Genomic DNA, 25,470 nt, shown 5'->3' with positions numbered 1-25,470 from the left:
CACATGGGATTGGGGGTAGTGTGCTGACGTGGATTGAGAACTGGTTGTCAGACAGGAAGCAAAGAGTAGGAGTAAATGGGTACTTTTCAGAATGGCAGGCAGTGACTAGTGGGGTACCGCAAGGTTCTGTGCTGGGGCCCCAGCTGTTTACATTGTACATTAATGATTTAGATGAGGGGATTAAATGTAGTATCTCCAAATTTGCGGATGACACTAAGTTGGGTGGCAGTGTGAGCTGCGAGGAGGATGCTCTGAGGCTGCAGAGTGACTTGGATAGGTTAGGTGAGTGGGCAAATGTGTGGCAGATGAAGTATAATGTGGATAAATGTGAGGTTATCCACTTTGGTGGTTAAAAACAGAGAGACAGACTATTATCTGAATGGTGACAGATTAGGAAAAGGGAAGGTGCAACGAGACCTGGGTGTCATGGTACATCAGTCATTGAAGGTTGGCATGCAGGTACAGCAGGCGGTTAAGAAAGCAAATGGCATGTTGGCCTTCATAGCGAGGGGATTTGAGTACAGGGGCAGGGAGGTGTTGCTACAGTTGTACAGGGCCTTGGTGAGGCCACACCTGGAGTATTGTGTACAGTTTTGGTCTCCTAACTTGAGGAAGGACATTCTTGCTATTGAGAGAGTGCAGCGAAGATTCACCGGACTGATTCCCGGGATGGTGGGACTGACCTATCAAGAAAGACTGGATCAACTGGGCTTGTATTCACTGGAGTTCAGAAGAGTGAGAGGAGACCTCATAGAAACGTTTAAAATTCTGACGGGTTTGGACAGGTTGGATGCAGGAAGAATGTTCCCAATGTTGGGGAAGTCCAGAACCAGGGGTCACAGTCTAAGGATAAGGGGTAAGCCATTTAGGACCGAGATGAGGAGAAACTTCTTCACCCAGAGAGTGGTGAACCTGTGGAATTCTCTACCACAGAAAGTAGTTGAGGCCAATTCACTAAAAATATATTCAAAAGGTAGTTAGATGAAGTCCTTACTACTCGGGGGATCAAGGGGTATGGCGAGAAAGCAGGAAGGGGGTACTGAAGTTTCATGTTCAGCCATGAACTCATTGAATGGCGGTGCAGGCTAGAAGGGCCGAATGGCCTGCTCCTGCACCTATTTTCTATGTTTTTATGTTCTGACTCTCACTGGGGTTCAGTGCCCCTCCTCCCCTGAAGGTGCTGACTCTCACTGGGGTCCAGGTCCCCTCCTCTCCTGAACCCCTCATAATTTTGAACACCTCTATTAACTCTCCTCTCAATCTTCTCTGCTCTAAGGAGAACAACCAGCTTTTCTAGTCATTCCACCTCACTTTCGTTCCTCATCCCTGGTATCGTTCTGATATTGTTCTTTAGCTTTTGGTCCGTCTCTGCCAGCTCGGCTCTATCACTGAGCAAAGTAGGGAAGTTGCTGAGGAGCTGCAATCCCCTGTTGCCGTGGGTAGGCACAAAGCAGAGGCCTGCCACTATCCCACAGAGAAAGTATCGCCACATCCCTGGGCGTTACAGAGCGGAGATGGCAGGGGCCTGTCGCAGGGCAGCTCCCCACCTCCTCTGCACCAATAACCAAGGAAGGAGTTTGGGGACGTGATTCTCAGGGAATTAAGAGTATTATGGGATATGGAGAAACGTCAGGGAATTTGGGATTTAAAAAGGGATCTGTCAGGACCAATTAAAAAGACGGAGCAAGCTCCATGAGCCACCCCTGTTCCTACCTCCCTATTCTTTCGGGAAGTATCCCATTTACTATCACCAGGTGCAGCATGTAAATTGCAACCAAAACTCAGGTAGGCGCCTGGGATCAAATTCAAACCTGAGGAGCAGGTGGCTGAGGTGAGCTGAATGTGAGGGCGATGGCCGGAGTGGTGTATCTGTAGCTCCCTCTGGTGTACAACAGCGGCATTACTGAGGAGGAAGGCTTTGAAACCGTGTGCCGTCTCCCCTCGGTAATCTGCGAGCACAAATCTCAGCATAAAGACACCAAAGCTCCTTAGGCTAATCCCACGTTGAAGTGACAGTGATTCAGACTGCGCTGTGAAGCAGACGATTTGCATCGGGTCAGTGCAAGAGAACAATACAAATCGGCTCAGTGGGCTAGTCAACCACAGTAGGCATCACAGCCAGGCCTGGTTAGGTACTCAACCTACTACCTTCGTTCCAACAGGAGTCACTGGATAATAATCTGGAGCAAGAGCAGTAAAAATAAATACATAACAGAGAACAACGGCTTGTATAAGGACTTTAATTTCATTTTTTTAACCAAGGTCCTTACTGTGTCATTCATATTCAAGTCAAAAACCTTTTACAAGTGCAGTAGGTTCCTATCTAACAGGTAGAGTAATGATTCATACATTTATGGATAATCTGTTCTTTCTCTTGCTCAAACCATGAGGGTTGACCTGGTAAATGGAGCTGTATCTGCTCTGTACTGGTCAGAGTTCAGCTACTCCAGTAGTCCTGCCCTCTGCAGTGACTTCAACACAGCAGCACGATTGGGCAGCAATCAATCGAAGTCATCCACAACATGGAAGTACATTAAAGAAATACTTTAATTTATATTGTGCGTTTCGCAACCTCAGGACGTCCCAATATTCTGTTCAAATAAACCTCGAAAGGAGCAGGGGGTTGTGTAGTTGGCTGAAACCAGGACCTTTGGTCTCTGGGCTGTGCGTTTCAGTCTGACCAGGAATAACGGTAGGCTGATGTCTCCTCTTGATCTCATCTCGATAGACCTCAGGAGAAAGAGTTTGGGGAAGCTTTACCCAGGTTGTTACTGGATGCAAGCTAATGGCAGAAAATTGAACATAATTTGGCACTAATTGTTGGAGAATGAACAATCTAACCTAGATAGCCCATGTCTGCCAGGGTTGGGTGAAGATTTTACACTGGAATGTTAGGTGGTGTTTCACTGGGGTTCGGAGTTCATTCTGCGACCCCTGAGAGGGGAAACCATGCTCACAAAAAGCGGCAGAGTGTAGGATTGCTCAATTAATCCCGTTACTTATGGTATCAACAGGAGGGAGCTTTACTCTGTATCTAACCCGCGCTGTCCCTACCCTGGGAGTGTTTGATGGGTCAATGTAGGGGGAACTTTACTCTGTATTTAACCCGCACTGTCCCTACCCTGGGAGTGTTTGATGGGACAGTGTAGAGGGAGCTTTACTCTGTATCTAACCCGTGGTGTACCTGCCCTGGGAGTGTTTGATGGGTCAGTGTAGGGGGAGCTTTACTCTGTATCTAACCCATGCTGTACTTACCCTGGGACATACAGTACACATGCATGAACCTGCCACCTGTGTACATACATACATACAGTGCACACGTATGACCTGTCTGTCAGTATACTTGCACAATAATGTCTATTTTTTAAATTAAAGCAGCTTGTTTAAATTTCAGGTTTCTTCAGCAGCAAAGATAATGGTGAGGATAAGGCCAGAGATGGAACGCGGGACCATCTTATTCAGAGTGGTTCAGTGAGTCACTGGATAAACCTTGGGGACTCCCTTGTGTGATATTCCCAATTCATCAGCTCAATCGACTGGGTATTTCTCATAGTTGAACTGAGCACAGTGGGGGAGATATTCCAAGTCCTTGCACGGGATGAGGAATCTCACACGCCATGGCCGAGTATCGGAGAGCTGCGGGCTGGGATATTCTGAGGGGCAGTAATGGTATGTGTGGTGCCTCGCCCCATGTGGGGACTCAGCACATCGTTCCTACTGAGAAAACTACACACATCCACTTTTAAACTCTACCAAAATCCCAGCGCCTTCCCACAGTGTTCACATTGGGAGAGGGTCACTGATTTAGGAACGAGCCACAGGGGGGCTTTTAAGGGCTGCAAATAAAACAGAGAGATACTGCCACCTCAATTCTTGGTCGACTGCAAGTTAGCAACAGGGCACCTTTACATGACCAATGTGTGGCTAGAGCCTCACACCAACTGTCTCATGCATGTCTGACTGGAGTGGAACCACATCACTTGCAACCCATGCATGTCACTGGCACTAATGAACTAACTATCATTGCTTTTATATTATATATATATTAATATATTTATATCCCAGAGGTACCAGCACCAATAAAAAAGAGGAATTAATCTTCATTGTTTCTGTTCCTGTTTGAGTAATGATGACTTGAGGATGTGGGGATCCTGGGGAAAGTGGAAATCTTCAGCCAGTTATTTTCAGAGCGATAGTTTGAAAGTGGAACTTTGTAGAGTCAGACATTCACAAGGAGGGGCGTCTGCTCCTCACCATCATCGTCGGGAGGGATCTCATAAATCACAAACAGAGAAGAGTACAAGCATCCGATGAAGGAGGTCAGGCTGGCAAAATACATCACCCCATTGGCACTGCCCACAACCGACGTTAGTGGGCCCATCACAATGGAAACAACGATCTGGGCAAGGAAGTACTGGCAGCTCAGGAGTGAAATGTCCACACCCATCCCCCGCTTTGTCCCATTCGCATTCGGTCCTACAAACTGCACAAAAATAACATCAGCTGTTATACGGTGTGTTAGAGAAAGGAATCGATCAGCATCAGCGTCATGACAGGAGATCAATGGCACAACTCATCGAACAAGAGGGAGTGATCATGTTCGAACACTCGAGTGAATGCTCTGTATACAAAGCTGAGGGTGAATTGAAAACTATACAATTCAGACACCTGGATTTAGCATACAACATGCACAGGGCAGGAACAACATGGGTTAGATACAGAGTAAAGCGCCCTCCACACTGCCCCATCAAACACTCCAAGGGCAGGTACAGCACGGATTAGATACATCTTATGTGACTAATCCTCCTAGTCCTTCACTACCTGTCTGCAGCCTTTGACATGGGGGTTGACCATATCATCCTCCTCCAACGCCTCTCAACCGTTGTCCAGCTGGGTGGGACTGCACTCGCCTGGTTCCATTCTTATCTATCTAATCGTAGCCAGAGGGTCACCTGCAACGGCTTCTCTTCCTGCTGCTGCACTGTTATCTCTGGTGTCCCCCAAAGATCTATCCTTAGCCCCCTCCTATTTCTCATCTACATTCTGCCCCTTGGCGACATCATCCGAAAGCACAGCGTCAGTTTCCACATGTACGCGGACAACACCCAGCTCTACCTCACCACCTCCTTTCTCGACCCCTCCACTGTCTCTAAATTGCCAGACTGTTTGTCTGACATCCAGTACTGGATGAGCAGAAATTTCCTCTAACTAAATATTGCGAAGACTGCAGCCATTGTCTTTGGTCCGCGCCACAAACTCTGTTCCCTGGCCACCGACTCCATCCCTCTTCCTGGTAACTGAGGCTGGACCAGACTGTTCGCAACCTTGGTGTCATATTTCACCCTGCGATGAGCTTCTGACCACATATCCACGCTATCACTAAACCTGCCTATTTCCATCTTCGGTTATCGCTCGAATCCGCCCTTCACACAGCTTATGTGTTGCTTAAACCCTCATTCATGATACTGTTACCTTTACGATCCAAGGGAGAGTGGCAAATTGGATCCAAAATTGGCTCTGAGGCAGGAAGCAAAGGGTAATGGGTGAGGGGAGCTTTTGTGACTGGAAGGCTGTTTCCAGTGGGGTTCCACAGGGCTCAGTACTCAGTCCCTTACATTTTGTAGTATATATTAATGATTTAGACTTAACTGTAAGGGGCATGATAAAGAAATTTGCAGATGATACAAAAATTGGCCATGTGGTTGACAGTGAGGAGGAAAGCTCTATATTGCAGGAAGATATCGATGGATTGGTCAGTTGGGCAGAAAAGTAGCAAATGGAATTCAATCCGGAAAAGTGTGAGGCAATGCATTTGAGGAGGTGCAACAAGGCAAGGGAATACACATTGAATGGGAGGATACTGGGAGGTATGGAAGAACAGAGGGACCTTGGAGTATATGTCCACACATCCCTAAGGGTAGCAGGACTGGTCGATAAGGTAGTAAAAAAGGAATACACAATGCTTTCCTTTATTAGCTGCGGCATCGAATACAAGAGCAGGGAAGTTATGCTAGAACTGTATAAAACACTAGCTAGGCCTCAGCTTGAGTACTGCGTGCAGTTCTGGTCACCACATTACAGGAAGGATGTGATTGCACTAGAAAGGGTGCAGAGGAGATTTACGAGGATGTTGCCAGGATAGAAAACTTTAGCTATGAACTCGGGGCCGAACTTGCCCCCCGCTCGAAACGGGACACACGCACCCTGTTTCAATGGTTTATACTGCAGCTGTGGTTGAGGTTGCCTCTTGAGTGAAATCCTGCTCTTTGTTATTTTTTATTCAGATCTGGAAGTCGTTCTAAATAGGGGCGGTGACTATACGAGAGGGGTGGATATGCGGTGGTGGCAACACCTGAGGGGCGGTTTTGGGGGCGGTACAGAGTGACCACCGTGATGACATCATCATGGCGTCGCAGGGAGAGCCTGCGTGATTTTAAAACTCCAAGAGGGGGTGCCAGGCTGCCTGCTGACGACCCGGCTGACCCCGGGAGCATAATTGTCGGGCCGACATGACAGTCGGCTGACAAAAAGAAAACTTAAGCTTCACTGCCGCTGCAGAAGGCTACAGCCTCACTGGAGCACCGGGAAAAAACATGTCTTGGCACCGTCGGGCGGGCCGATGATTTTCAGAGGGGACGTCGCCATCGGGGGCGGTGGGGGGGCAGATTGGCGGTGCACATGGTAATGACACACTTAACACGGATCGGCAGCAGCGGAGCGGTGGGCCGGGGATCGGGGCACCGCCGGGAAACCTCGGGAGGGTAATTGGGCGATCAGCGGCCATTCCACGAAAAGCCGGCGGCCACTCCACTCCACTTCGCAGCATGGTCGCCGATTTGCGGTGGTAACAGGCCTTAAGGAAAGGGGCATTTTCAGCCCCGCGGAAAGATTGGATAGGCTGGGGGCTGTTTTCCTTGGAACAGAGGAGGCTGAGGGGGGATTTAATTGAGTTGTATTAAATTATGAGGGGCCTAGATAGAGTGGATAGGAAGGGCCTACTTCCCATAGCAGAGGGGTCAATAACCAGTAGTTGGTAGAAGGATTAGAGGGGAGATAAGGAAACATTTTTTAACCCAGAGATTGGTGGGGGTCTGGGACTCAATGCCTGAAAGGGTGGTAGAGGCAGAAACCCTCATCACATTTAGAAAGTACTTGGATGTGCATTTAAAGAGCTGTAACCTACAAGGCTACGGACCTAGAGCTGGAAGGTGGGATTAGGCTGGGTAGCTCTTTTTCGACTGGCACGGACACAATGGGCCGAATGGCCTCCTTCTGTGTCGTAATTTTCTATGATTCTATAAATCTATGATAGACTTGATTATTCCAACGCATTCTTGGCTGGTCTCCGTAAACCTGAGGTCATCCAAAACTCTGCTGCCTCTGTTCTAACTCGCAACAAGTCCCATTCACCCATCACTCCTGTGCTCGCTGACCTACATTGGCTCCCAGTTAAGCAATGCCTCTATTTTGAAATTCTCATTCTTGTTTTCAAATCCTTCCATGGCCTCGCCCCTCCCTATCTCTGTAATCTCCTCCAGCCCCACAACCCTCTAATTCTGGCCTCTTGAGCATCGTTGATTTTAATCGTTCCATCATTGGTGGCCGTACCTTCAGCTGCCAAGTCCTTAAGCTTTGGAACTCCCTGATGTCATGTATTCAACCAGCATTGTAACCCATGTATAATCTGACCTAAGTTGTACACTGTGAGAACAATGACCACTAGGTGGTGAACTTGTGGGAGACACTTTTGGGAACCACGCGAGCATGGCCACGAGCAAAACAGATGAGAGGTACTGTGTTAAGGAATGGTTTGGACAGAGATTCAACATTGTTAAAGCAGCACACAGTTCTCCAGGCAGACAAGGGCAATCCGGCATGCCCCAACATATATAGTCGAACCCAGAGGGGGAGTTCGACAGAGACAATGGCAAGCTGAACGGCGATTCACGCCATTGCAAGGGACAACGCGGCCAGTAATGGGGCCATCAACACCTGTTAATGGCGCGCTCAAGGACAGTCACAGGGGCAGTCAGGGACGATCGACTGGCAAGGGACCTTTTGTTTCCAACAACAGTTCAGGTTGGAGGTGTGGAGGCACACACTCAGCTGGAGTTTGCAGAGATGAGCAAAATACCTGCAGAAATTGCAGAAATGAACACTGGGGGAAATCGCTGGAAGCTGAAGTTCAGCGAGTTTATGTGGAGCATGTATACAGTTCATACACCAGGATGCCACCGATAATGATGAAAGTGCTCCTCAATGGCATCCCAGTATCAATGGCGCTAGACACGGGGGCCAGCCAGTCCCTGATGGGTATCAAACAGTTCAAAAAGTTGTGGGCGTCCAAGGCCAGGAGGCCAATATTATCGGCAATTGACGCACAGCTACGGACATACACAAAGGAGATCATTCCGGTGCTAGGCAGCACCACGGTAGTCGTGACCCACAAAGATTCGGAGAACAGGTTGCCACTCTGGGTTGTCCCGGGGGACGGTCCCGCACTACTGGGGAGGAGTTGGCTTGCTGTTATGAACTGGAAATGGGGCGATGTCAATGCAATTTCCTCTGTAGAGCGAGTATCATGCTCACAGATCCTGGACAAATTTGACTCATTATTTCAACCCGGCATTGGCACTTTCATGGGGGCCAAGGTAGTGATTCACATAAACCCAGTACACCACAAGGCCAGAGCGGTGCCGTACTTGATGCAGGAAAAGATAGAAAGCGAATTGGACCGCCTGCTGAGAGAAGGTCAGTCTGTGACCTGTCCTTTACTCCTTAGCACTCAAGTGATGGAAGTGGGTGGAGCTTCCCCTTTTATACCTGAAGGTCCAGGTTAGGAGTGTCTCCCACAAGTTCACCACCTAATGGTCATTGTTCTCAGTGTACAACTTAGGTCAGATTATACATGGGTTACAATGCTGGTTGAATACATGACATCACCTCCTCCCCAAAGTCTTATTGGGATCACAGGTTGAGTCTCTCTGGTGGTTTACGCTCTCTTGTAGAGCGCCTGAGTTGGGGCTCCGGTTGTTGGGCGCTGGCCTGAGTGTCTGCTGTTTGCAGTGCCTCAGGCCTATCCGGACTGCTCACAGTGACTGGGCTCTCCTCCCTTTGGTTCCGGTGTTCGGTCACCTGTGGATGAGTGAACTCTATATCGTGTTCTTTCTCTGTTTCTTTTATGGGGTTGATGAACGTCCTTTTTGTTTGATCCACGTGTTTGCGGCAGATTTGACCATTGGTAAGTTTAACTACCAGAATCCTTTTCAGATAATGATTCACATAAACCCGGACTCCAGGCCAGTACACCACAAGGCCAGAGCGGTGCCGTACTTGATGCGGGAAAAGATAGAAGGCGAATTGGACCGCCTGCTGAGAGAAGGTCAGTCTGTGACCTGTCCTTTATTCCTTAGCACTCAATGATGGAAGTGGATGGAGCTTCCCCTTTTATACCTGAAGGTTAGGAGTGTCTCCCACAAGTTCACCACCTAGTGGTCATTGTTCTCACAGTGTACAACTTAGGTCAGATTATACATGGGTTACAATACTGGTTGAATACATGACATCTCCCTAAACCTCTCCGCCTCTCTAACTCTCTTTCCTCTTTTAAGATGCTCCTTAAAACCTACCTCTTCTGCCCTACTATCTCTTTATATAGCTCAGAGTCAAAGCTTGTCTGATAACGCTCCTGTGAAGCGCTTTGGGATGTTTTACGATGTTAAGGGCGCTATATGAATACACGTTGTTGTTGTTGATGCCGACACTGGTTGCCGGACATGAGCAGTGCACAGGAGCAGCTCCGGATGAGATTCCCTCTGAACCTCTATCCCTGCTTCTCCAGGAAAGTGCCCAGGCTTCGCTTGGTATGGCTGTGATCAGACACTCGGTGAATCCTATCAAAGCCATAGCACCTAATCCTCTTGCTTCAGACTCCTGTACCGGCATACCTCAAAATGAGCAGAAGCTGAAGTCATGGAAAAGCATTTTCCGATGCTGGTTGGATGCTGTTTTGTGGCGAGTGTATAATCTGCATTATGTGAGCGTACACCTTTTGTTGTGAATTTATACCTTTTTGCTCTGGTAGTATTCACACAGCAGCGAGTAGGGTAGAGTGCAAAGTGAAGAAAACAGCACCCCATATGTAACACAGAGCGATAAAAGAACATAGCTGTTCCGGGAGAGCGTGGCAATGCCCGTGCCGATCCCAAAGGACAGGTAGCCAAAGAAGTAGAGTGTTCGGATGCTGAAGTACTCTTCCAGCTTCTCCAACAGTGCTGTAGAACAAAAAGGAAAAGGTGATAGAACACTCGATACATGGCTGCTGGTGATCATGGGTTAGGTATGTTGGGTGCTCAGACTTTGGATAGCAGTTTATTGGGTGTCATATGTTGGGTGCTGGCTGTTAGATGGCAGTGCAAAAGCAAAATCCTGCGAATGCTGGAAATCTGAAATAAAAGCAGAAAATGCTGGAGATACAGAGCAAGTCAGGCAGCATCTGTGGAGAGAGAAACAGAGTTAATGTTTCATGTTAGATGGTAATGCATTGGATGTGTTTTGGGTAATAGAGTGTTGGGTGGTGGTGCAATGGGTGAGGGTGTGTTGAGTGAGGGTGTGAGGCTGTGTGGAGTGAAGGTGGGTCGGGTGAGGGTGTGTTGGGGGGTGTGGGTGAGGGTGGGCCGGATGAGGGTGGATCAGGTGAGGGTGGGTTGCGTGAGGGTGAAGGTGGGTTGAGTGAGGATGTGTTGATGAGGGTGAGCTGGGTGGCAGTTCAATGGGTGGCATTTTATTGGCTGCTGGTGTATACTTTAGTTGCACACTGGGCACTACTTTCATCCACTCTGCAATCTGGGGAGCTCAGTAACTAACTTCAACATTAAGTTCTTCAATAGTTAGCAGGGTAATTGGGTATATAGAGGATACTTCGTGGGTAACGGGGTTAGATAGAGGATACTTCGTGGGTATCTGAGGTATATAGAGGATACTCCGTGGATAATTGGGTATATAGAGGATACTATGTGGGTAATTGGGTATATAGAGGATACCCCGTGGGTTATTGGGTATATAGAGGATACTATGTGGGTAATTGGGTATATAGAGGATACTATGTGGGTAATTGGGTATATAGAGGATACCCCGTGGGTTATTGGGTATATAGAGGATACTCCGTGGGTAATTGGGTATATAGAGGATACTATGTGGGTATCTGGGATATATAGAGGATACTATGTGGGTAATTGAGTATATAGAGGATACCCCGTGGGTTATTGGGTATATAGAGGATACCCCGTGGGTTATTGGGTATATAGAGGATACTATGTGGGTATCTGGGATATATAGAGGATACTATGTGGGTAATTGGGTATATAGAGGATACCCCGTGGGTTATTGGGTATATAGAGGATACTCCGTGGGTAATTGGGTATATAGAGGATACCCCGTGGGTTACTGGGTATATAGAGGATACTCCGTGGGTAATGGGGTATATAGAAGCTGCCTCATGGATTACTAGAATTAAGATCCAAATAGAGAATAGATCAAAATGAGACTGTTTGAAAGAATGACACGAGTTCAGTTTCAAATACTGAAAAAGGTTGTGGCGCAACTTCACTGAGATTCAGATCTTGTTTTTTTGTCGTCTTGTGTTCTGGAGCTAAACATGTTTCGCAATCACTGTATAGCGACTGAGCTCTGGGGTGTGACTGGCCAATTGAAAATTACTCTACCCTCAGGGGTGCCCCACAGCTTGTGTATAAAAATAGGGACTATACAATAAAAACCAGAACAATGATGAAAATCTGAAATACAAACAGTAAATTCTGGAATACACAGCAATTCTACGAGCATCTCATAGAGAAAGGCAGGTTTTGAGATTTTGGGTAGGGACCCTTATCTCAGAAAACACTGAACTTTCCAGATGTTGATGGACCTGCCTTGCAAATCCAGAATTTCTATTTTTTTCTGTTTCATAGAGGAATCTCAGTGAAGAGCCAAAGCCAGGGTTACAATGAGGATAATTTTTTTACTGAGCCAAACATGGCCACCATGCCCGCAGCAAACATGGTTATCATGCCCACAACATGGCCGCCTTGCCCACAACAAACATGGCCACCCTGCCTACAAAATGGCCATCCTGCCCACAGTGAACATGGCTATCATGCCCTCTTTCTCTCTCTTTTAGGCGGTCCCTCGTATCGAGGATGACTTGTTTTCACGCCAAAAAGGGGTGAGTTGAAACGTGTTTCAATGAAGGACCTAATACTCCAGATCCCGAACTACATCTTGAAGGGTGGAAGATGCCTGTGCGTGGAGTTTTTTTAACGTATGGTGGCCGTTGCACACCAGCCACCACACGGGCTTGACAGAGCTAGGTCTTGGTCCAGTGGCAAGGATTAACCAAGACAACTGGTTAATATCATGCCCACAACAAACAAGGCTACCTTGCCCACAGTATGGGCGACTGCAGTTTTACCAATGCAATCCAAAATTTCAGCACATGCATATTTTAGCAAGTTGTTTATGTAATGATTACATAGTATCGCTCTGCAATCTCTCGCTGCTCTTTTGCCCCAACCTCGCCGCTCCTGCTGTACCTGCCCACACTCCAATCACTGACCTGGGTTATGGTGACATTCAATCCAGTCGCCCTCCTCCAAGACGTCGCTCTCCTGCAACAGCTCGAGCTGCTCCGAGGTGGTACGCCGCCAGGTTGGTTCCAGGGCCCGCAGCTCCGCTCCTTTTATGGCCCCAACCTGCCGCAGATTGGGGCCCAGGAGCGGTGTGAGTTCGGGGCCCAGCTGAGGGGAGGGCCCAGGGGCAGCACGGGCCCAGCCCACACTGCGAAATGTGTGCGCACTAGGTCCGTGCAGCAGAGCCGGTCTCCAGGCGTCTTGGTTAACCCTTGCCACTGGACCAAGACCTAGCTCTGTCAAGCCCGTGTGGTGGCTGGTGTGCAACGGCCACCCCACGTTGCAAAAATCCACGCACAGGCATCTTCCACCCTTCAATATGTAGTTCGTGACCTGGAATATTAGGTCCTTCACAGAAACATCTGTGAACTCATCCCTTTTTGGTGTGGAAGCAAGTCATCCTCGATACGAGGGACCGCCGAAGAGGAAGACATAGTACTTGCAGCTCAGAAACAGACCCTTCGCCCCAACTGGTTTAAGGTTTATGTTCCACTCTAATTCATCTAATCCAACTAGTATATGCTTCTTTCATTGTATGCATGCTATCATCATCATCATCATCATCATCATAGGCAGTCCCTTGAAACAAGGATACGGAGGTACGGTGGCCCGGGAGCAGCGTGGAGGCCCCGACCTCCGTGAGAACACCAGCGGCAGGTCGGGGCCATAAAAGGAGGCATGTTATATCGTTCTGCAGTCAACCATTTTTCTCAGACCACCTTTCCTGAGACCGCCCTATGTAGCCGTGGCCCTGTCTGGGATCTTGCTACGTAGGGAGGATGCAATATTGACATTAGATGGATGCAAACCCCAGATTGACGCATAAATGAGGGTCACTGCTGATGTCATGACGGACGATTGGGAAAACGCTCGGTGGAAATATCCGGCATGTCTCTGTATCTGATTATTATATGGGTGTTTGTTCAGCATGGGCCCATTGAAGTTGCTAAGCCAGCTCTCTTCTCCTAGCACCAGCATTGCACCGAGTCCCACTGTGTTACATTATTTGTGGTTGTCAAACCAGACTAGATTTCACGGGACAGCAACAAAAGTAACTTCAGGAAACATCTGATGAGCAGAGGCGTGAGGTGAAGATGGGAGTCGACAGCCGCCATGTTGTCTGTTGGCTTGTGGAATCCAGGGCAGTGGTAGCTCGGTGCTGGGTCAGCCTGTGTTCTAACTGCGATCGCAGGCAGTCACAGGCAGTGTCTCACTCTCCAGCCCACTGACAGTCACTTTCCTGTAATCGAAGCCCTCTCACCTGGAGTCGTTACTGCCTCTTCCACCAATGACAGCCCACAGCCTGAACCAATGACTCGACTGGGTACTTCTCATGGTATTGGTTTCTCAACTGTGATCCCCGTGTCCCATGGGATTCCGACAGCAAATGTCACGGGCTCGCAAGATCACCAGATTGCCATAATTCCATTTCTCTATTTATTGATTTACAAGCACAATATTTGGAAAGATAGAATTTACAGCACAGGTGGGGGCCATTCGGCAGAGGCCCACACACCAGGAGGTTGCGTACCCTACCTGAATAAAAAGCAGCGCTGAATGCGTAGACACACATTCCCCAGCAGCCCACGCTCACTCCCGTATTGTACTTCTGGAACGCTTCCGAGTCGTGAGGGGCCTTGGGGTCTCCCCCATACACCACCTCCCCCATGAAGTCCGTGTAAAAGAGCAGCATGCCTTCAAAGGAGAGCCAGCCTGGAGAGACAGAGCACACGGGCGACAGACAAGAAGCACATGAATAGGGCAGGAGACCAGACAGTGAATATCAGAGCAATGTACAGCACAGAAGGAGGCCATTCGGCCCGGCGTACCGGTTTGAAAGAGCGATCCAATTCGTCCCACAGCCCTGCCCTTTCCCCATAACCCAGGAAATTTCTCCTTTTCAAGTATTCACCCAATTCTTTTTTGAAAGTTATTATTGAATCTGCTTCCACCTCATAACAACTCGCTGCGTAAAATGTTTCTCCTCATCTCTCCCATCCGTTCTTTTGCCAATTAAATATGAGGCAGCAATTAAACTGGCGAATTCAGTCTTTCTCATCACAATTCTATGTTGGCAATCAGCGGTCAGTGGCAATGGGTGTGGGATCAGTGTTTTGGTTTCATGTGGTCAGGCGACACTTGGTGGCAACATTGCAGAACTGCAGCTGGTCCCAGGCACAGCGATCAGCCCAGCGATTGCACAACAAAACTTTGGGCTAGAAGTTGCGCAGCGCCCCGTTTGGGGCGGTAACTTTTGAATTCTCGGGAAAATATCGGCGGGCAATAATCATTTTCTGCTCCTGGGAAATTCAGAGTTAGCACTCCAAAGGGAAGTGGAGCGTTAAATCAAGCACTAACCACTTCCCTTACGGTGCTAAAGTGCGAGCTCGGGGCAGTAGCAGAGTGTCGATCAATGTGGAGCACAAAGATAGCGGCATCAGAGGCAGCTTCTCTCGCTTAAAGGGAAGGGCCAGTGATGCTGCACAATATACCTGCTCAGTTCTGTGTTGCCAGGCGACCTGCGTGACTGCCATTACAGCCCCAAACACTCTCTGAGAGTGGAGGGCTTGGTCATCGTGCAGCAATGAAGTATCGAAAACTTTCAACAGGCACCAGACTGATGCAAAGATAAAGTTTGGTCTACCTGAGAACCACTGCCTTTAATTAGCGCCTCCCGCCCCCACAAGCGGCCAGCCGAGGTGACAACGCCTCCTCTTCCTGCCGTTGTTGACGCCCGGTGATACAGCAGGGGGCGGGAAGCGATTTCACATCCGGGGCAGTAACGGGGCGCTGCGCACTGATGACATCACAATCTGCGAGGCGCGAGAGGCCCAGGCAGTAAATATTAACGGCAGCACTAAACCGGCACGGAAATTCGCGGGCGTGGCTCAATTCGCCGCGCCCGGTCGGTAACCCCCTTAGCGCACCGTTATCACTCTTCCCCTCCCCCCCCCCAGGCGCTAACGGGAGGCGCAAAGCAGCCGAATTTCTCCCCCTTAATCTTAAATTTGTATCCTGCGCTCCCGCTCTGAAAAAGCCTGTGACTCCAGAGGTAAAGGTGCGGGGTGGGAAGAGAAGCCATTGCTGGAAATGTGCTGACTATGGTCGGATGGATAAGGGCGAGGCCTTTCGGATAATTCCCCAGACGAGGGCAGTCCCATGGAGCTGGATGACAATGGAGAGGCGTTGGAGGAGGATGGTGTGGTCAGCCGTGTGGAAGGGTGCAGACAGGTCGAGACCGATGAGGAGGAATTATTTACCATGGTCACAGTCACGGAGGATGTGATTTGTAACTTTGAGTAGGGCTGGTTCAGTGCTGTGGGAGGGGAGGCTCCATTGTAGGTTTGGTGGGGTGCACTCGATTTCCGTTCTCTGTCCCCCCCCCCTCCCCCCCTCGCTCAGCATTTACCAGCATGGCATTCGACGACTGCTGAACAGACAGTGAACGATTGTACCTAAGAAGTGATTGACACACAGATTCCGCAGTGGTTTTGGCATCTGACAGATTGATGAGAACAAGAAAGATGTGGAGAGAGGCCTTTCGGATAATTCCCCAGATCCATTCAAGTCAGTCTCGTATTTCACTCCATTCAGCAAGATGTTCGCAACCTGCAATGAGATTAAACCCAGTCATTGCAATCTGAGCACATCAGCCACTCCACATGGGAGCTTGCCAGTTCATTCTGCATCTCTGTACCGTTATTTCTTCCCTCCCTCCCCTCCTGAAGGTGCTGACTCTCACTGGGGTTCAGATCCCCCCCTCCCCTGAAGGTGCTGACACTCACTGGGGTTCAGATCCCCCCCTTCCCTGAAGGTGCTGACACTCACTGGGGTTCAGATCCCCCCCTCCCCTGAAGGTGCTGACTCTCACTGGGGTTCAGATCCCCCCCTCTCCTGAAGGTGCTGACTCTCACTGGGGTTCAGATCCCCCCCTCCCCTGAAGGTGCTGACACTCACTGGGGTTCAGGGCCCCTCCACAAGGTCAGCATTTATTGCCCATCCCTAATTGCCTTTGAGAAGAAGATTTTGAGCCACCTTTTTGAACTGCTGCGGTCCGTGAGGTGAAGGTGCTCCCACAGTGCTGTTAGGGAGGGAGTTCCAGGATTTTGACCCAGCGACGATGAAGGAACGCCGATATATCTCAGTCAGGATGGTGTGTGACTTGGAAGGGAACTTGGAGGTGGTGCACAATACATCTACAGTAATTGTCTCCTGACCCTATTTACACACTCTGCCTCAATGATAACTTAATCCACAACTCTATCACCTTTTGGGTAAAAATGTTACTGCAACTTCTCTTCTTCTTCCTAACATTAACTCATGTCCCATAGAATTTAAACCCTGTATTAGATGAAACAATTTAGGAATTGAAGTTCCCCAGCTGCTGTGGTGGGATTTGTACTCACATCTCCAAATAATTACTGCAGGCCTCTGGAGTAACATAGTCCAGTAACATAGCCACCACGCTACTGCACCCGCTACTGCTTCTTGTCTCCAGTTACCAGTTCCCATATCAACCAGTGGCCCCGGGGATTGAGACTGGTGGTGAGTCATGAGCCAACCTTGGGCTATGTAGGTGCCACACTGACACCATGCTTGACACAGTCTCAAACCCTTCTGAACCTTTGCAGCCCTGCAATTATCCTAAAGCAACTGACATCCACACTTGCAGCTCTGCTGTTTTGTTAAGGGCTGGAGCTTGCTGATGTGGGTGGTTTTTCCATCGTCCGATTGCTGAATAAACTGCGGCAGACGCCAGGCTTGGCACAGTGCCAGCAAAACACAGCAGAACAGTAACAAGCCGAGCTTGCAGCACAGCTCCTGAATTGTATATAATGCTTAAAACAGGCGCATGTCCAAGGATGCACCAGCCCAGGCAGTGGAACACTAAACCTTTTAAACATATTAATCTTTGTTACCTCATCCAAGTACCGAGCCGGTGAGTGTCGATCAGACCCTCTCTGATGGCCAAACATGGACACTTCCACCAGGGGCCAGTGGACAGTGAGCACCAGCAGGGAGCCTGACTGAAGCCAAATTTCCCCCCGAAGATATTGCCCCTGGGAATTGGAAAAGAAGGGCGGTAAGAGAAGGGATAACCAGCCGTGGATAACCAAGGAAATAAAGGAGAGTATCAAATTAAAAACCAATGCGTATAAGGTGGCCAAGGTTAGTGGGAAACTAGAAGATTGGGAAAATTTTAAACGACAGCAAAGAATGACTAAGAAAGCAATAAAGAAAGGAAAGATAGATTACGAAAGTAAACTTGCGCAAAACATAAAAACAGATAGTAAAAGCTTTTACCGATATATAAAACGGAAGAGAGTGACTAAAGTAAATGTTGGTCCCTTAGAAGATGAGAAGGGGGATTTAATAATGGGAAATGTGGAAATGGCTGAGACCTTAAACAATTATTTTGCTTCGGTCTTCACAGTGGAAGACACAAAAACCATGCCAAAAATTGCTGGTCACGGGAATGTGGGAAGGGGGGACCTTGAGATAATCACTATCACTAGGGGGGTAGTGCTGGACAGGCTAATGGGACTGAAGGTAGACAAGTCCCCTGGTCCTGATGAAATGCATCCCAGGGTATTAAAAGAGATGGCGGAAGTTATAGCAGATGCATTCGTTATAATCTACCAAAATTCTCTGGACTCTGGGGAGGTACCATCGGATTGGAAAACAGCTAATGTAACGCCTCTGTTTAAAAAAGGGGGCAGACAAAAGGCAGGTAACTATAGGCCGGTTAGTTTAACATCTGTAGTGGGGAAAATGCTTGAAACTATCATTAAGGAAGAAATAGCGGGACATCTAGATAGGAATAGTGCAATCAAGCAGACGCAACATGGATTCATGAAGGGGAAATCATGTTTAACTAATTTACTGGAATTCTTTGAGGATATAACGAGCATGGTGGATAGAGGTGTACCGATGGATGTGGTGTATTTAGATTTCCAAAAGGCATTCGATAAGGTGCCACACAAAAGGTTACTGCAGAAGATAAAGGTACGCGGAGTCAGAGGAAATGTATTAGTATGGATCGAGAATTGGCTGGCTAACAGAAAGCAGAGAGTCGGGATAAATGGGTCCTTTTCAGGTTGGAAATCGGTGGTTAGTGGTGTGCCACACGGATCGGTGCTGGGACCACAACTGTTTACAATATACATAGATGACCTGGAAGAGGGGACAGAGTGTAGTGTAACAAAATTTGCAGATGACACAAAGATTAGTGGGAAAGCGGGTTGTGTAGAGGACACAGAGAGGCTGCAAAGAGATTTAGATAGGTTAAGCGAATGGGCGAGGGTTTGGCAGATGGAATACAATGTCGGAAAATGTGAGGTCATCCACCTTCGAAAAAAAAACAGTAAAAGGGAATATTATTTGAATGGGGATAAATTACAACATGCTGCGGTGCAGAGGGACCTGGGGGTCCTTGTGCATGAATCCCAAAAAGTTAGTTTGCAGGTGCAGCAGGTAATCAGGAAGGCGAATGGAATGTTGGCCTTCATTGCGAGAGGGAGGTCCTGCTGCAACTGTACAGGGTATTGGTGAGGCCGCACCTGGAGTACTGCGTGCAGTTTTGGTTACCTTACTTAAGGAAGGGTATACTAGCTTTGGAGGGGGTACAGAGACGATTCACTAGGCTGATTCTGGAGATGAGGGGGTTACCTTATGATGATAGATTGAGTAGACTGGGTCTTTACTTGTTGGAGTTCAGAAGGATGAGGGGTGATCTTATAGAAACATTTAAAATAATGAAAGGGATAGACTAGATAGAGGCACAGAGGTTGTTTCCACTGGTCGGGGAGACTAGAACTAGAGGGCACAGCCTCAAAATACAGGGGAGCCAATTTAAAACCGAATTGAGAAGGAATTTCTTCTCCCAGAGGGTTGTGAATCTGTGGAATTCTCTGCCCAAGGAAGCAGTTGAGGCTAGCTCATTGAATGTTTTCAAATCACAGATAGATAGATTTTTAATCAATAAGGGAATTAAGGGTTATGGGGAGCGGGTGGGTAAGTGGAGCTGAGTCCACGGCCAGATCAGCCATGATCTTTTTGAATGGCGGAGCAGGCTTGAGGGACTAGATGGCCTACTCCTGTTCCTAATTCTTATGTTCTTATGACCTGGCACCGTCTGGTTGAACAGGATTCAGGGCCGGGGGCGATAAACCGAAGCCCAGGGCCGGATGTCAACCGTGGCAAGGTTGTGCCGGGCTGGGCTGGGCCAAGCCGGGCCGGGCTGAGCTGGGCCGGGCTGGGCTGAGCCAGGCCGGGCTGGTCCGAGCCGTGCTGAACCGGGCTAGGCCGGGCCGGACCAAGTCGATCTGGGCTGAGCTGGAACATTTTAGACCTGAAGGAGCCCGAGCTCAGGTTGTGAAATGGCGAGAGAACACAGACATTCCAATTGGGTGTCTGCCACCCCTCCAACCTAGCGATGCCCTGTCCCCAAATCCCAGAGACCAATGAGCTGGCCATAACCCGACTCACGGGGATCCCACATTCCGGAGCAGGGCCATGCTGCTTTCCCAACAGCACAGGCCCTTCCCGAGGCCGACATGGTGCCGTGAGTCCCACCACCAGCTGCTGGAGGCCACGTTTTCCTGGCTGGACCAGGTGCACTTAACACCGACCGTACACTGTTGGGACCTGGCAGGGTTTCCAGCGGGAGCTGCCAATGTTCCCTGGAAGCTGCATTTTGTTCTGCGTGGCCAGTTTCCTTTAGTGCGCGGGGACTTTAACATTGCGTGCAGTCGTGGTATTCACACTGGAGGAGCCGGTGAGTGGCCTGCGTGGGGTCTTTCTCTCACTGCACGGCCCCGTGGCCATGCTGCTTAGAGTGAGCAGTCCCACATTGTGGAGGAAGAGCCCGTTCCCTCGCTCACAATTCCTGAACGTTACCCAACGGGAACCGACTGCAGCTCAGATCCCCCCACCCCGCTCAGATTGTGTTGTTTCTGCAGCAAAAATGCGCTGGAATTTCTTGACCAGAACCAGTCTAAACCATCAGAATCTTGAGGAGGCTGTCTCTGTGGCCGCAGGCCGGGAATGTCTGGCCTGAATTGACCCGCTCGCGGTTTGATATCACCGAGTGTCCACTTCAGAGCCAACCACGTTGGTGTGGGATTGGAGTCACGCATAGGCCCAGACTGGGGAAAGAGGGCAGGTTTCCTTCCTTAAAGGACATTAGTGAACCAGTTGGGTTTTTTGACAATCCAACAGCTTCATAATCACTTTTACTGATTCCAGCTTTTTGGTAACAGATTTTTAAAACTGAATTCAAATTCTCAAACTGCCCGGGTGGGATTTGAACCATCTTCTACTTTCGGATGAGATGTTAAACAGGGGTCTGCTCTCTCAGGTGGAAGTAAAATATCCCATGGCACTATTTCGAAGAAGAGCAGGGGAGTTATCCCCGGTGTCCTGGCCAATATTTATCCCTCAATCAACATAACAAAAACAGATTATCGGGTCATTATCACATTGCTGTTTGTGGGAGCTTACTGTGCGCATGTTGGCTGATGCGTTTCCCACATTACAACAGTGACTACTCTCCAAAAGTACTTCATTGGCTGTAAAGTGCTTTGAGAGGTCCGATGGTCGTGAATGGCGCTACATAAATCCAAGTCTTTTTTTATTATTAGTCCAGTATCATAACCCCCAAATAGCTGCACCCTTCTCTGTGCTTTTTGTACCCTCACTGTACCTTTTGCCCCCCTCACTGTGCTGTTTACCCCTCACAGGCTACAGGGGTACAGTCACATAGTGGTAATGTTACTGGGCGAGTAATCCAGAAGCTTGGACTAATGATGTGGACACGTGAGTTCACAGCCCATCATGGCAGCTGGGGAATTTAAATTCCATTGAATAAATCTGGAATCAAAAAGCTAGAATAATATCAACAACGGTGACCATGAAACTACCAGATTGTCGTAAAAACCCATCTGGTTCACTAATGTCCTTTAGGGAAAGAAATCTGTCATCCTTACCTGGCTGGCCTGTATGTGGCTCCAGACCCACAGCAATGTTGTTGACTTGAAACTACCAGCAAGCCATACAAGAAGGTGACTCACCAAAACCCTCACGGGGGTAATTAGGGATGGGCAATAAATGCTGGCCTTGCCAAATAAATTGTCCTGTTCCCCCTCACTGTGTGTTGCCCCTCACGGTCCTGTTTACACCCTGTGAATCATAGAAAAGTTATGACGCAGTAGGAGGCCATTCGGCCCATTGTGCCCGCGCCGGCTGACCAAGAGCTATGCAGCCTAACCCCACCTTCCAGCACTTGGTCCATAGCTCTGTAGTTTACGGCACTTCAAGTGCACATCCAGGTACTTTTTAAATGTGGTGAGGGTTTCTGCCTCGACCACCCTTTCAGGCAGTGAGTCCCACACCCCCACCACCCTCTGGGTGAAGTAATGTTTCCTCACTTCCCCTCTAATCCTTCTGCCAACTACTTTAAATCTATGCCCCCTGGTTATTGACCCTTCTGCTAAGGGAGATACATCGTTCCTGTCCTCTCTATCCAGGCCCCTCATAATTTTATACACCTCAATTAAGTCTTCCCTCAGCTAAACAACCCCAGCCTATCTAATCTTCCTTCATAGCTAAAGTTTTCTAGTCCTGGCAACAGCCTCGTAAATCTCCTCTGTGCCCTTTCTAGTGCAATCACATCCTTCCTGTAGTGTGGTGACCAGAACTGCACGCAATACTCAAGCTGTGGCCTAACTTGTGTTTTATACAGTACTAGCATAACTTCCCTACTCTTGAATTCTCTGTCTCAGCTAATAAAGGAAAGCATTCCGTATGCTTTTTTAACTACCTTAAGGACCTGTCCTACTACCTTTAAGGATCTGTGGGCCTACACTCCAAGGTCCCTCTGTTCCTTCATATCCCTCAGATATCCTCCCATTTATAGAGTATTCCCTTGCCTTGTTGCCCCTCCCCAAATGCATTCTCTCATTTTTCCGGATTGAATTCCATTTGCTACTTTTCTGCCCAACTGACCAATCCATCGATATCTTCCTGCAATATAGAGCTTTCCTCCTCACTGTCAACCACACGGCCAATTTTTATATCATCTGCAAAATTCTTTATCATGCCACCTACCTTTAAGTCTAAATCATTAATATATACTACAAAAAGTAAGGGACCGAGTATTGAGCCCTGCGGAACCCCACTGGAAACAGCCTTCCAGTCACAAAGGCTCCCCTCAACCGTTACCCGTTGCTTCCCGCCTCGGAGCCAATTTTGCCCCCTCACTGTGCTGGTTACCCCCTCACTGTGCTGATTACCCCCTCACTGTGCTGGTTACCCCCTCACTGTGCTGGTTACCCCCTCACTGTGCTGGTTACCCCCTCACTGTGCTGGTTACCCCCTCACTGTGCTGGTTACCCCCTCACTGTGCTGGATACTCCCTCACTGTGCTGGATACTCCCTCACTGTGCTGGTTACCCTCTCACTGTGCTGGTTACCCTCTCACTGGGCTGGATACTCCCTCACTGTGCTGGTTACCCCCTCACTGTGCTGGTTACCCTCTCACTGTGCTGGTTACCCACTCACTGGGTTGGATACTCCCTCACTGTGCTGGTTACCCTCTCACTGTGCTGGTTACCCTCTCACTGTGCTGGTTACCCTCTCACTGTGCTGGTTACCCACTCACTGGGCTGGTTATCCCCTCACTGGGCTGGTTACCCCCTCACTGGGCTGTTTGACCCCTCACTGGGCTGTTTGACCCCCTCACTGGGCTGTTTGACCCCTCACTGGGCTGTTTGACCCCTCACTCTGATCTTCCCATACCTGCTGACTGAATGTCACTGTCCTCCTCCGACTGTTGTCACTGCCGTTTCCCAGGTAACTGCTCGGAATGCTCAAAGTTTCGGGTCTTTTGAGAATTCCCGACGCTGGGTTTCTCGCGGCATCGAGTGAGTCGCTCTCGGGATTCTCACCGACCACCGAGGACCCCACTTCCTCATTTTCCACCTCATCGGGTATGCGGGGCAGACTGGCGCTGAGGGTGTGTCTGGGCAAGCTGAGGTATTGGTCGTTGGCTCCTGTGTAGCAGTCGATGAGGACAGTGTCAATGTAGGAGGTCCCATAGGACGAGGCGAACTCATTGATCCCGGTCAGAGAGTTGTCGCGGCTCATAAAACTCCCGTACTTGGGGGTGAGGGGGCTCAATGGGGAAATGGGACTGGTCATGCTGCTGTACATCCGCGTGGCATTCTGGCTGGTGGTCTGGCCTCCCCCTTCGTCAAGAGCCATCGGTGGAGAGGGAGGCAGAGCAAGGCTAGGGCTCTTCATCACTTTCTTCCTTTTGCCCTGTGTGTTCAGCCGTTTCTCTGGGATACTGGTTAGTGTCAGGATGGTGGTCACGGTCAGTGTTATTGCTGTGAAAATGTAGACAACCCGCAGCTGACCTCCCAATGCTTTTCCAAAATTTGTCCGGTCCCACTTGATCCCACCGATGATGTAACCGAACCCACCTCCCAGACCTGGATCGAGTCAAAAGAAAAACATAATGCAGCATAGCACTCGGGCAAACCTCACTCCAGGTCCCAGTGAGTGTGGGACACAACACAAAACTGAGTGAAGCGAAGGGGATGTGGAGGGAGGGAAGGGGAGAGTGGAGGGCAGGGGAATGTGGAGGGAGGGAAGGGGAAGCAGAGGGAAGGAAGGGGAAGCAGAGGGAAGGAAGGGGAAGCGGAGGGAAGGAAGGGGAAGCGGAGGGAAGGAAGGGGAAGCGGAGGGAAGGAAGGGGAAGCGGAGGGAAGGAAGGGGGAGCGGAGGGAATGACCCAGAGTCCAACTCGACCCAGAGTCTGAGTGAGGCTCTGTAAGCTTGTGAAGCAGTGATGGACGTATTACGGAATGGAGACACACCTGCCAGGAGTGCGTGGATATTCAGACCTCGGTCCTGATCCTCTGGGCAGCAAACGTCCATCATGTAGGCGTGGCTCGGGTTGTCTGCCGAGTCGGCACTGAAGTCCATCAGCACCACGCCACAGATGGTGAGGATGATTCCCCATTTGTGATTAGTGACCGTGTCGGCAACAGCAAGACCGATGTCCCGGCCATTGAGCAACAGCGAGAGGCCCATCAGTGCACCTGGAACAGAGCAACGTGGGAACATGATCAAACCCGGAACAGAATCAAACTTAGATCAGAATCAAACCCGGACCAAACACAGGAACATGAATCAAACCCAGATCAGAATCAAACCCGGACCAAACACAGGAACATGAATCAAACCCAGATCAGAATCAAACCCGGACCAAATGCGGGAACATGATCAAACCTGGAACAGAGTCAAACCCGGACCAAACCCGGATCAAACACGGGAACATGATCAAACCGGGATCAGAATCAAATCCGGATCTGAATCAAACCCAGGACAGGATCAAACCTGGATATGGACCAGTGGTTTCAGAATAAAATCGAGGCATAAACAGACAACACAACAGGAACAGATCAAAACCCTTCTCTTTTACCATAGACCAGCCCCACCTACCCACCATATCCATCGATCCCACCTACCCACCTTCTCACCATATCCCTCAGCCCCACATACCCACCTTCTCACCATCCCCCTGAATCAGCTGTGGCTCAGTGGGTAACACAATCGCCTCTGAAGGTTATGGGTTCAAATCTCACTACTGAGCACATAAATCTAGCCTGACACTCCAATGCAGTGCTGAGGGAGTGCTACACTGTCAGAGATGCCATCTTTCAGATGAGATGTTAAACTGAGGCCCTGTCTGCTCTCTCAGGTGGATGTAAATGATCCC

The 25,470-nt window shown here is 49.2% G+C and overlaps 1 protein-coding gene across 4 annotated transcripts in view; it reads right to left on the bottom strand.

The window, feature by feature from the left end:
- Window positions 1–2,266: 2,266 nt before the first annotated feature.
- The window catches only part of slc45a1 (solute carrier family 45 member 1), a 37,596-nt gene continuing 14,392 nt past the window's right edge, over window positions 2,267–25,470 (bottom strand). For 3 of the 4 annotated variants that reach the window (XM_070860392.1, XM_070860391.1, XM_070860393.1), the window contains 6 exons: window positions 24,566–24,790; window positions 23,484–24,178; window positions 16,142–16,295; window positions 14,223–14,399; window positions 10,069–10,274; window positions 2,267–4,483 (listed from right to left, as the gene is read on the bottom strand). In XM_070860392.1, the coding sequence (XP_070716493.1) occupies window positions 4,220–4,483; window positions 10,069–10,274; window positions 14,223–14,399; window positions 16,142–16,295; window positions 23,484–24,178; window positions 24,566–24,790 (1,721 nt within the window). In that variant the 3' untranslated portion in view covers window positions 2,267–4,219. The remainder of the gene's footprint in view (window positions 4,484–10,068; window positions 10,275–14,222; window positions 14,400–16,141; window positions 16,296–23,483; window positions 24,179–24,565; window positions 24,791–25,470) is intronic. The other variant, XM_070860394.1, reaches the window with a different exon arrangement.

The sequence above is a fragment of the Pristiophorus japonicus genome, chromosome 18, assembly GCF_044704955.1.
Source record: "Pristiophorus japonicus isolate sPriJap1 chromosome 18, sPriJap1.hap1, whole genome shotgun sequence".
NCBI lineage: Eukaryota > Metazoa > Chordata > Chondrichthyes > Pristiophoridae > Pristiophorus > Pristiophorus japonicus.
Note: the sequence above shows the minus strand (reverse complement) of the source record. Positions and strands in the feature narration are given on the sequence as shown.